Source organism: Phoxinus phoxinus (genome assembly GCF_949152265.1).
Source record: "Phoxinus phoxinus genome assembly, chromosome: 10".
In the NCBI taxonomy this organism is placed as follows: domain Eukaryota; kingdom Metazoa; phylum Chordata; class Actinopteri; order Cypriniformes; family Leuciscidae; genus Phoxinus; species Phoxinus phoxinus.
In genome coordinates this window covers 30,937,927-30,951,482 of record NC_136885.1, presented here as the reverse complement: position 1 = coordinate 30,951,482, position 13,556 = coordinate 30,937,927, and the positions used below count along the sequence as shown (strand labels likewise).

The window sequence follows — 13,556 nt, the reverse complement described above, 5'->3', positions numbered from 1 at the left end:
GGAGTTAACTTAAGCCACTGATATAATGCATATCTTCTTAAGTGATTAATCTGATTAAACTCCTTAAATAGAGTTCAGGACTCTCACCCAGCACTCCTTTTTTTCTTTATTTTTGGCTGTTTGCATGGGGACTAAGACTTGAATGTTCACTAAGCAAGTATGTAAAGTAAATGCAAACATTACACATAGTATTATTATATTTGTCCTAGCATTATCAACATTGCAAAAAAACAACAATAGCGGTAATTAGCATAAATGAATTCCTTCCTTGGTCAGTTTGCTCTTTCAGGTCAACTAATGTCCTGCCACAGCACCAGTTTGAAGATATTCTTGCTGAGCAAGTTAAATAAACTAATATACTGAGGTTTGCTACCACCGGAGTAACTCAATAACGCATGTTCATTATGTACACCGGGACAGCGTGCTTGCAATGCCTCGGCCAAGCATTCATGTTCGTGTACTTGAGTTAAAGTTGTTTTTTGGCCTTAAAGTCTTTAACTGGCTGAACTTAGCGTAACTCTCACAGACTCACACGGGCCAAAAAATGCTCCCTACAAAAACACACTCCATTCCTACATCACTCGTTGCCATGGTTGCAGAATACTCCCCATACCAGAGAATTCCTGCCTGGAGGTCTCATGGATTCTTTGCGTGTGTGTTTACTGCCGTCTGCAGTTCAGCTCTGCATGAGGCTGACCTTGTAAAGCACACGGCCTTTCTTATCTTTACAGTTTACTTTAATTCATTCACTTAAAGACATGCTCTTAAAATCTTACGTGCACAACTTTTATTCCTCTCGCTGACCAGACAAACATATAAACGTCAGGATAATAAAATATTTGTGGTGCTAAAATACAGCTTTAAACTACTTGAGGTGAATACAACTATACTGGGGAAACTGGAGAATTAATACAGCAGATGCATAACTTTCTCTCATATAAGCCTTTCTCACTGTATTTTGCTGATCTTGTTATAATGCCGACTCATTCATGCATTTTCCTAATCCACAGTGTTTGGACATTGGCAGGTCATTGTGTGTATGAGTTTATAGTGCAGACTAATGGCTGACATTAAATGGCCTTTATTCTCCTTTTCTGTGTCAAGTGTCAGGACCCCAGTGGGTTCGGAAATGCGCCATGTTTGTGAGAGCGATGAGCCTGGCGGACATGTCCGGTAAGTGCCGCTCCGCATCCAAACGCACTTCACGCACAGGATGGGATCAACTCTGACCCTGTTTGTACAGTTATGAACTGAGAAAGAGGAATATTAAAATGATAAAATGCTGTATTAAGATAATTAAGACGTTTTGTTTTGATGAACAACAGGATTTGAACCCATCCCTGCCTAAACTCTTACCGTGCATGTCATTTTTGTTTTTTATTGAGTCTCATTCACTCATCACAATTGCTTTCTGTTGATAATTCCAGATTTTTCTTAATCAGGAAGGGCGTGTCTACAGGAAGTGATTAGCATAATACACACCCGTTCATATAAGGGCTTTCGTAAACCTCTACTGTAAACATTTGTCAGTCTGCATATGATTTCATATTTTTAATGTATCAAATTTCAAAACTATTGAGATGCAACTAGTTAAATATGTTGTCGTATTCCAACTTTGAAATTAGACTTGCAGTAATTTAACTAACAAACATTCTCGGAAGTTAACTTTTTTTGTGTGTGAATTTCAAATCAAATTTAAGTGAAAAAAATTGGCTTTTATTTAATAGCCTATTATTTTCACATAAAAACGGCTTAAACACAGGTTGTACTCAGAAATACATGTGTATACATGGTTAGTGAATGAGACTCATTATGTCTTATGTTGTGTTTGTGTGTGCATGTTTCGTGATCTGTGTGCATTTTTTGCCTTTCCTTCTGTCTTACCTCTGACTGAGTTGAAAAACTTTGTATTGGGATGTGTAAATATCCATGTTCAGATTACATTTTCTTTTCTTTATTTTCTGGCCTATAGAAGGGCAAGCCATTTATTTCAGATGTAAAGATACAGATATAGTGATTTCATTTAAAAGTTGGACCATGAAATCAAAACTGACCCTGTTTATCTTCTTAATACATGTTTCTGGTCTTATTGTGTCTTTTCGGCTGATGTCATCCCTTTCAACCTGGAATTGAACACCATTTTCTATTTTGTATATATATATATTTTAAATCCAGTTCATTCTGATGGATGAAACAATGTTCTTTTTTTGTTCTTGAATCACTAAATTTGGCAAATCTCACAAACTGATTTAATTTGATGACGTAAAACCGTTAAAAGACATCGACTACGTTTTATGACTTGTCATACTTTCTGATAGCTAGTCATCATGTCAAGCATGAATAATTACAAAATAGATAAATCAATTGCATTACTTTTTTGCGCTTTTCTCAGCAGTGATCTAACATAAGAACCTCCAAACACATTCTTGAAAATTTGAAAGGTTTTCAATCAAATGAGTTTGAAGTCAAATGTATTTGATGATACCTTGTTTTTTTGTAGAGTTGCAAGCCATTACTTTTAAGTATGCCAGTTAGACGTAAAATCATAAAAAATACCTTCAGGGTGTAAGGGCTTAAAGGCCATTGCACACGGAGTCCGAAATTCGCATCCGAAATTTTCGCACGTTAAAAAATAAATACGACCTCAAGTTATGTCAATCACGCTTGCACACTGCCTCCGAAACTTTCGTCCGTCATAAAAAAAATCTAAACGGGTTCGATTTTCTGCGTTTTTCGCATCCGTAACAAGCAGTTTGAATGGTGCTTTGACAATTCAGAGCCACCGAATCACGAATACGGAAAAACGCATACGAAAATTTCGGACTCAGTGTGCAATGGCCTTAACAGTGACAGTCAACAGAGAGCTTATATCACTTATGTAAAGCTTGAATGATCGGGATTGGTATCGGCTGTCATCATCATGATGACAAGAAATAGATAGTTTGTATCGGATGTAAAAATCCTGATCAGACCTGAATATTTCTAATTTGTGTATTTGTTCTTATTTATTTTAATTATTTAATTATTTAATAATTTGTATTAGTTAAGCTATAGTTTCGCTGTGGTATCAAAGTACTTAAAGTGTTATTTACATGGAAAGCAAATTTCGTTTTAATCGTCTCAACTTCTAATTTTGAATAAATAATCTGAAAAATGATCCGATCCGTGAATCAAAAACCAGAATGTGATCCGAACCGTATATTGAACTGTCAGGACGCACCAAACGGGTGCCTGAACATCCCTAACATGTCCAAAAACCAGTGGAGAGAACGGCACAAATGCTCTGTCATACGAGCGGCCCTCCTCTTCCTGCGAACAGCTGAGGAGTCACAGAGGCCTGGCGTTAACCCAGCGTTCAGATCACCACATCAAATATTCAACAGGTGCCTCTGAATGTGAGCGTTTTGTGTGTCCGAGACGATAAGAAAGGCAAGATAGACGAGTATGTGAAGAAAGAGCGCTTTTACGCTTACGAGAATCACCAAGGAAAGCCCACCCATCCGCACGTCTCTCTAGGCAGGATTAGAGACCAGAATGAACATTGATGCACCTGAATTAGTGAAGCGATGACCTAGGGAGGTGATGACCGCTAAAGTGTGGCTAGTACTTGACCTTGTTGACCTCCATACTTCTGCGTCAAGGTATCATCCGCAGAAGAAATGTTCAAGAGGAAGAGAGTGCTCAAGGTATGAACCAATCTATGATAAAGGACGATTCAGTGTTTTGTGGAAATATTTACCTAGCTTTCTTAGGGTTTAATTGGTTGGTCGGGTAATAGATAACTGATTTATGTATGGTTTTTATATCTTTAAAGTTTATGATTTGAAGCAGCTGTTTTAGAGCAGCTTGTGTTGTGTCCAACAGTGTCTGTCAGAGAAACATAAACCAGTCATGGAGAACGCGTATGAGGTTACCAGAAGAGAGACGGCAGGACCTGCATTTTTCCAGGCTTTATGTGGTAGAAACTAGACAAGTTCAAGTTATACCTACTTTATCGTAGAGTAGAGAAGAGGTGCACTAGGTCAACGTGGTTCATTAGCATGTTTCCATCGCAGGTTTATCTCAGGTGAACCCGTATGCCAGCCGCCAGGTGCGTGGTTTGCTGTAAATCCTCCAGCGGGTCCGACAGGTGTGTGTTTGCATAACATCACTGTGGCCTTGGTTGAAACCAGCTGCGTTTACTGTCACTACACGCAGTACTCATAGCCTTGGATGAGGAACACTTGAAGGTTGACATGTAGTCTTTATTGTGGGTTGAATAAAAGCACACTGCTTTTTTGAGTTTTTTCCAGCACTGTGATCAGGAGCTTTCACAGCTGGATGGGCGAGTCATGTGGTTTCAGAACACAATGTGCAATGCAACTCGGATCGAATGAGATTTAATGATACATCTACCAGCTGCATCCACATAGATTCATCTCTCTGTCATTGTTGAGTAGACGAAAGATTTGATGTTCTTTTGTTTCATTTGCAACTGAGGGTTTTTAATCATATTATATTCTAATATATTATGCTATACACTACTGGTAAAAAGTTTGGGGATGGTAAGATTTTTGTTGTTGTTGCTTTGGAAAGAAGTCTCTTATGCTCACCAAGGCTGCATTTATTTGTATAAACAAATGTGAGATATTCATATAAAAAAAAAAACTGTTTTCTATGTGAATATACCTTAAAAGGTATTTTTTTCCTGTGATCAAAGCTGCTTTTTCAGCATCATTATTCCAGTCACATGATCCTTCAGAAATCATTCTAATATGATGATTTGGAGCTCAAACGTGTTATTATTGATGTTGAAAACAGTTATGCTGCTTTAATATTTTTGTGAAAACCTTGATTCATCAGGATTTTTTCGATGAATATAAATTTCAAAAGAGCAGCATTTATTTGAAACCGAAATCTATTGTTACTTTTGTAAATTACTTTACTGTCACTCTTGATCAGTTTAATGCATCCTTGCTGAATAAAAGTAGTAATTTCTTTTTAAAAATTGTGCTGACCCCAAACTGTTCAGCGGTAGTGTACTTTTATGTTTCCAGACCTTTAAAGACAACTTGATTGAATGGCATTCACAACAAATTTAGCGTCTGTGATGTGGCGTAATTCTGAGTGAAACCTAGCCAAGCATCACCATGACTATTGCTTATCCTCATGGTTCGGGATTCGACGAACCCTAAACCATATCTAGAGGCTAAAATTGCATTAGAGACTTGGGCCAAGCAACCATCCAGTACAACTTAGCAACCGCATTGCAACTTCCTGGCAAAAAACTTTCGCGAAAAAAAGCATTATTCATATTTTCCTTCAGTCTATATTAAAAATGATGATTTAATATATATTTTTCCATCCTTAATGTTAGCAGAAAGTCATTTCAGTTGGAGAAACGCATTTATATATTTTCATGAAAGATTGATGAATCAGACCTGGGACATTTATTAATAATGTAAATGGGGAAATTTTGAAAATTTTGATTTCAGTCTGTTTATTTATATTAAGGCAATGGAACAAAAGTTATTTCAGCAGTGAATGTTGTCAGTTATAAGCAAGATGCATGATAGTGTTTAAAAATGCTGCTTTTGCTCCAGGAATGTCACTCTTCTGTCAATCAGTGGCTGAGAGGAAACGTGGTGTGCATCTCTGTGTAATAATGACTGACACACAATCAGTGTGACTCCAGTTAACCTCTTCAGACAGGGCTGTGCACAGCGGTGTAAGTGTGCAATATATGTCCACTGATTTATAGACAATGGCAGGCAGCTCTTCTCACTGTCGCTGGTTTGGCCGACATCTCTCCTCTGAGATCTCAGCTGATCCTCAAGCCATGTGCTGTGAAGGCCGAGTTATCATCAGATTGAGGAGTGTGTGCTCAGTCCAAAGCTGAATGGAAAGGTCGGGAGCTGGGAGGAGGTTGGCTGGGATTTTATTTTTAATCATATGGAGCAGGGCTATTATATTTTTGAAAACAATACCTTTTTATATTATTTTCAATTTCAGTTTCTTTTATATATAATTCTTCCTAAATAGTTTTTACTTTGTTTATATCATTGCAAAAGACAATTTTAGTTTAACATCCATTTTAGTCACCATTTAAGTTTACTTTAAGTACTAGTATTGGATTTAGATTCTCTAGTTTTTATTTTGAATTGCATTTTTTTTTATTCATAAATATTTATTTTATTGGTTTTCATCTAAAAGCTTTTGTTATATTGTATTTGTAAATTTAATTTAAGTTTTGATAAGTTTGACCTGTTAATAAATAGTTATTTATTTATTTTAGTTTTTTTTTGTATAATTTGAAAATGTCGAATATGTTTTACTTATTTAGTTGTTGTTGTTTTTTGTATTGAATTCAAGCACTAGTATTAGTTTTAGTTTCACTATTTAGTATTTTTAATTATTTTCTTTTTTTTGGAATTTGGTTTCAATTATTCATAAATCGATATTTTTTTGTATTTGATTAGAAAATGGACAGTAAAAACAAAACAAAATAATGGCCTGTTAAAACTAAATAGAATTTATGTTTATTTTCAGTTAGAGTTATGCCGAGTTCACACTGAACGATTTTAGGCCCGATTTTCGCTCGCCGACAGGTTTTGGGAGATCGTGAAATCATAGGCAAATCAGTGCTTGTTCACGCGAGTGACGATCACGCAGTGTGAATGATCACAGACTAGATCTGAGAGAATCGCTGCCGAGTCGCAGAGTCCCGTGAGATATTTGGCATGCTAAATATCTGAACCTGTCGGCGATTCAAAATCCTGCTGTGTAAATGTGTTCTGACTGAAAACTACATCGGCGATGACCTACAGCCAATGAGAGAGCAAGATACAGGGCAGCGGGAAGTTCGGGGTATTGTATTTTAATAGATACAATTATATCAAACAGAAACAAAGCACAAACATTCGCTTAATGGAAGTATTAAAAATAAAATACAATACTTTGCATATTTTATTATATAAGATCATTTTCTCTGTAATTTAGAGTTGTTAGTGAACATTTATAGCTTCTGATCGCTTTTGTTTTCAAAGTAACTAAATATTTTTTTCAGGGCTAGTTTTCATCGTTCTAGTTTTTGTAATAAAGTTTCAACAAACGCAATATTAATTGCAAGCTATCTGGGCAAGCTATTAATTGCAAGCTGTGTGGGCTTGCACTTGCAGTCAGGTTGGTAAAGGTTGACAGAAGTGATTGTTATCTTGAGGTCTGGCATCAGTGTTTTCAGCTTTGCTTCCTTGTCTCCTCTATAAGAGATGCAGCATGCAAATCCAAACACAATATTTGTTTACAGGGTATCTGTAAACAAAATCTGTAAACTGGTGCTTTTGCTTTTTTGCATCATAGTTATAGAAGTACGCACACATACTAAGGGGTTTATTATTATCATTAGGATTATGGGTATAGATTAGAAGTCAGATTTTGTAAAGTCACACACATCTGCTTGCTTAACTGTACAGTATAGGTTAAATCCATAATAACATAATAAATATGCTTATGCACCACTGACCATCTCTAAAGGTTTCTTGCCCAGGGGGGAGCAGCTAGCAATAAAGGTAAGTGTGACAGAAGTGCCCAGCATCTCCTTTCTCCTGTACTGCCACATGTACAACGCTTGCAGTACATCAAACTGATCATCGCCTCTAAAATGATTCGCTTCTCAATAAAGCTGGCCTATCCTAATTTGCAACTTTTTGCAGAAGAAAACATGATTGCATTGGATTAAACCATAGACAAATCCACTCTTGTCATCCCTCATTCCTGTGCTTGAACTCATCCGTGACTATTGGTGTTGTGTAAACCTAAAGGGAGACTGCAGAGATCTGTTCTTCCCCGAGGGGATCAGGGAAGTGCGGTCTCGCAACCAAATGCTCCCGTAGCAATGTTTCCATCGAAACTGCCTGTCAAGTGGATGAAACTCAAACAGTCATCCTGACAGGTCTGCTGTTATCAGAACTAATCTGCATGACTGAGCCATAATTCGCCAGGGTTTTGATTCATCAAGGACAAGCATTAAAAGCTCTAATAAGGGAGGAAACATCCGGTGTGTACTCAGCTCTTGCTCTAAGGCCCGGAGCCCTGTTTTGTAATCCTGGAAGTGATCCGGGAACTTTTTAGAGCTGCACATAATAGATATGTTTGACTTTCTGTAAAGCTGCTTTGATTTGTAAAGCGCATTGTAAAAACTTGACTTGATTTATGAAAATGTAAAAATTTAATTTTAATTTCTGAAGGCCCAACGTATACATACAGAATTGGATTAATAAAATATATATATTTTAAATATATACATTAAATATGGTGTTCGAACCCTCCAGAAACTCCAGCACTGTAATAGCAACATTTATGGTGGACGTCGCATCCTTGTCACAACGTGATTGGCTGTCTCACTTTTGTTTTCTCTTTTTTTCTTTTTTTTACATGATGTTGATCTTTTCTTATATTTTTGATGTTCTTGTCACCTCCGTCAATCCCAAATCCCAAACCTGCTACTCATTTCCCATAGAGAATCAAGATGGCCACTTGGCTCACGTCACAGTCACACTAATGGTCACGTCCCGTGAATAAACAGTGTGAATTGAAACCCATGCCAATCTACACTGAGCACCCATTTTAAAAGTGTTTGATGATGTAAATGCTTGGCTTTTATTCCAAATGAGACTAGAGGTCAGCAGACGACTGTCTAGGTCGCTTCACAAGCTGCTTGCTGCTCCCTTAGCGCCTTTCCGAGTGTGATTTGAACATTTAAATGAAGATGATCTGAATCCTCCGAGAATTATCTCTCTACTGTATCACTGTTGATTTAAGGCTTTTGTAATTATTTTCTCCAAAGTATGTGAGCTGTTGACTGCCCTTCAGATGATTCATTCTTTGGCTCTCAAAACAGCGACGACTTTGATCTTCATGATGTAGCATGAATTGTAAACCCATCAGAGCATAAAAACCGTTTCTTCTGTTCTCCTTCATCGTTCTTCAGGCTCGGAGCACTGATAATCTGGACAGTTCTGGGGAGCCTGGGACCCGATCGGTGGGCACCACTGCCAACTTGAAGGGGAAGATGAGCAAAAGGTGAGAAACGACACATTTCTCTATCAGTACAGTCATTTTGGGTGTATACAAGCTAGAGTTTGGTGCAGACACATTTCCTTTTAATGTCAGAAATAGGGCCATATGAAATCAGTTTTCTTCCCCCCCAAATTCTATTTACCGTTTTAATTTTCTGGATTCCGTTTTGATGGTTTACACTAAATTTTAATGATCAAAAAAGGATGTCTAATCAATTGAGTTCATGAAACTTAATTTACTAAATTATTAAAATGTAACAATAATAATGCCCGCCCTATGATTTTTTTTTTTATGTTTTCAGAAATATCCGAGTTTTTTTTAATTTTTTTATTGGATTTGGATTCTGTGTTTTATTATTTAATACAAATGTATTCAGTAAATTAGTTATCAAATTAATTCATCAAATGTTGACAATTCAGTTAGTTAATAAAAAATTTTTTTGGCAAACACAGTGCTGCACAACAGAAGTTTACAGTTTAAAATAAAACATGGGTGAAAATAGTTTCAATAAACTATTATTACTTTGATAAGTTAATTCTACTGTATAATAGCAATATATTTATATCATAATTAGGCTACGTCAAGTTAAAACAAACTATTATTTTAGCGGGTTGTAGTGAAGACCTTTGGGTTTCTGTGTGTATCTGAGAATAGTTTTATCAAATAAAATGATGGAAAGTTTGTGACATTCCACATTATATCTTCAATTCTATTTCTAAGACTGGATTCCAAAATTCTGTCTGCGTTTTCTGCGTTACAGAAATCATAGGTCAGCTATAAATCATCATAAATCATAAATCAGCTTTCCAGACTAAGGTGCCAACTTGGTAACCTTGACCTGTTAGTCCTGACCCTCAAGAGTAAAACAGCCTTAAACGGTTCAGACACAAAAGCGACCGACTATATTTTAGTTTAATAATCAACAAAGTGTTGCTGGCAAGATGAGTTCAAGTTTGTCCAGTTCTGAACATACTGTAAAACAGGAAGTACTTGGTTTCATTTCCTTCTGAAATAACTGATAATGGGATGCAGAGTTTCCCTGCGGTGTTCATGAGTGCCTTACTGAAAACTGCCCTGGAGAGCTTCTACATTCTCTGTAACTTGAAAATGCAAACTAGATCCGAAGAAAATGTGCGTAGTACTTTCCTGTGCAAAGCTCAGCGCTAATACCAGGGCATTGCTGAGTCTGTGGCATTTTTCTGTGTTTTGTTTTCCTGGCGAAAATCCTAAGACTGAACAATAGTTATAGTGCCAATTGCCATAATGACTAATTTGATTAACCAAACAAGTTAAACGGTTTTAAATTCACTACTTTAAGCTTGTTGCTACTCTGTGATGAAAGTATATGGCTATTTTTTTTTTTTTTTTCTTGTGGTTCCAGGCTTTCTGTTGTGAAAGGTCACTTCCCCAAGCTTATTGACTGTGCTCACTTTCACTATGAAAATGTGGACTTCGGTTCTATCGAGGTAAGATATTGTCTCGTTGAGCAGAGGTTTCTTAGCTCTCTACCTAAATGCCAAGCAGGCCCAAACTATATATACGGCTTATTCATATTTTTCTTCTTGTTATTATTTTGCCTAAAAGAAGGTATTTTAGAGTCGCCATGTCAGGAGCACAAACAATTAAGGCCTATGAAAGTATTAATACTTCCATAATGTCATGTATTTAAGAGTGAAAAAATATTCAGCAGGAATAAAGTAAAATTGGAATTTCATTGAATGAAAAAGTGTTAAAGGATACTTCCGGTATTTAACACCTTGAGTCTATATTGTAGTTTGTTTTGGATGAACAAGAGTGGTAGACAAATTTTTTTTGACAATGGTTCCTCTCTCGAGTTTTTGACTATAAAAGAATTGGCCATGGACCCATTTAACATTGGAGTCAATGTGCATGTCCGAAAATGTCATTAAAACAGCCAATAATGTCCGTTTACAAAACTGTTAAACTCACAGAGTGGTTAGTGGTGTTCGTTGATGATTATAAACAATATATCGTCGCAATATATGATTCCAATCCGTTTATTTTGCTATAGTGGAACTATTTTTTCAGACACTTCACAACCGTGTAACTTCCGCTCAATATTTGAATCTGTAGCGTTAGCACACTCCCGACCACTTGATGGCGATAACCGATGTTTATGTCTTGCGGGACACTCACGGTCACAGTCGAGTTCAACTTCATATTGCACTTTATTGCGTCTTTCAATATTTTCAAGGTTTTGTTTGTTTATTTCGCTTACTCTCCCGCAACACTTTTTGTTTCTGGAACATCAACTAACATCACTATTCACTCGGTGAGTTGCACAGTTTTGAAAACTAATGTTAAAGGTTGTTTTAATGACATTTTCGGACATGCACATTGACTCCAATGTTAAATGGGTCCATGGCCAATTCTTTTATAGTAAAAAACTCGAGAGAGAGGAACCATTGTCAAAAAAATGTTGTCCACCACTCTTGTTCATCCAAAACAAACTACAATATAGACTCAAGGTGTTAAATACCGGAATTATCCTTTAAGCTATGATATTATCGATTAAGATTATTTAATGTGGTTTAAGATAATACATTATAAATAAAGATAACATGAACTAGTGAATTGTGAACAATAACACTAAGAACATCAATGAAAAGGTCTGTTTTTATGTTTAGTTGTCAGGTTTCATCTCAGCTAGAGTTGGACATTTAGGGTTATTAAGAAGAAACGAGCAGATATCAGCATACAGCCAGAATATCTCCAGGGCTGATACTGCCTCACTTTGTGACCTTCAATAACACGCACACACACACACACACACACACACACACACACACACACACACACACACACACACACACACACACACACACACACAATTCCAGATTCTGTGTTCGTGTACTCTGAAAGGAAAGAGGAAACAATTACTTCTATTTGATTCACGCATACACTGCAGTATGTCAGAGCTCTTCTCATATAAACTGCCAGTCACACAATGATCTGTGCTTTGAATGATCTGAAGATAAGTCTTAAATCTGTGATCAGTTGAAATTTATACATGATTAACTAACTGTATTTTTGTATGTACATTTCTGAAATGCATTTTCTGTAAAGCTGCTTTGAAACAATATGTATTGTGAAAAGCGCTATACAAATAAATTTGAATTGAATTGAAGAAGGTTTACATTCACAATGATAGACATCCATTTTCAAAATGCATTTCACTGTCCCTGTGGCATTGTTTTTTGTTTGTGCTGCTTATATACCCATTTTGTGTTTATGATGGCAGAGAGCTGCACACACACACACACTCGAGAGCACCTGGAGCACACTGACCGCACAGCATGACTGGAGTGGGAGTCCGTCTCATTAGTGTTTAAACCCCCTAAAGAAAAGAGAAAAATAAAAGGCCTGTACATGTTTTCTGATCTGACCCTGTGAAGCAGAAAGTGCCTCTCCTCTCCTCCTCTCTGTGCTATTGCAAAATGATTTTTATGGCCATGTACCATACTATCACCATGCTATACTATCTTTCATGTAATACCATGGTATATAAATATGGTAATGATTCATATATTTTACATGTATACTACCGGTCAAAAGTTAAGTAATTACGATTTGTTTTAAAAAATTTTTTTTTTTTAAAGAAGTCTCTAATGCTGACCAAGCCTGCAGTTATTTGATAAATAATACAGTAAAAACAGGAATATTGTGAAATATGCTGAATAAAAGCATAGCACTTTTTTTTTTAAAGCTGAATAAAAGCAAAGCAAAAATCTTACTGACCCTAAACTTTTAAAAATCAAGTACCTTTGAATAAAATGGCATGACCACTTGCATCTCACTGATCACACTCGCAATGAGGAAGTTTGCACATGCTTCAGGGATATGAAACATTTCAGTGACTGCATTATTATGAAGGGATGTTCCCAGCTTCTCATAAACGATCATGTGTTTGAGAGTACCTAAATCTCATAAAGCACGAGTAGTACGATCTTAAACGGGTAATCTTTCCAGATAGATGTGCAGACATAGGAATGTCACAAAATCACTGCAATTCGTAACACGTTTATGCTGTTACATTCAGCTTGGATTGGATTTTCCAACATCCTACTAGAAGTGTGCAATCAAACGCTACTTAAAATCAGACTTGCAACCTGGAAACTCGTACATAAATTCCGATAACAGTGGGAGGTGTGTGATGAATTAACACCCACTGAGATGTACACAGTTGATGATAAACATTCACCTTCTCCATGTAACATGTCTGATCAGGGTCAGGTGTTCACAAAATGATACAGTGCTAGTTGTTCTGGCAACATACTCCTTGGTTATTTCTAGTCTTGCACGACAATGCAGGACCATGAGCATTCCCTTTAAAGGACAAGTTCGGTATTTTACACTTAAAGCCCTGATTACAGATCGTATCTGATGAAATATAACGGTTAAGATTAAAATTTGGACACATGCTCCTGTCCCGAGAATTTTAGTTTTATTTAGCTTCCCCCCCCCCCCCCCACCCCCAC

General features: G+C 36.7%; 1 protein-coding gene across 7 annotated transcripts in view; it reads left to right on the top strand.

Annotated features, from left to right (window-relative positions):
* The window catches only part of arhgap33 (Rho GTPase activating protein 33), a 55,154-nt gene that overhangs the window by 16,545 nt on the left and 25,053 nt on the right, over window positions 1–13,556 (top strand). For 4 of the 7 annotated variants that reach the window (XM_079624768.1, XM_079624769.1, XM_079624767.1 and 1 more), the window contains exons 2-5: window positions 1,105–1,173; window positions 7,513–7,547; window positions 8,969–9,060; window positions 10,439–10,523. In XM_079624768.1, the coding sequence (XP_079480894.1) occupies window positions 1,105–1,173; window positions 7,513–7,547; window positions 8,969–9,060; window positions 10,439–10,523 (281 nt within the window). The remainder of the gene's footprint in view (window positions 1–1,104; window positions 1,174–7,512; window positions 7,548–8,968; window positions 9,061–10,438; window positions 10,524–13,556) is intronic. The other 3 variants (XM_079624773.1, XM_079624770.1, XM_079624772.1) reach the window with 2 other exon arrangements.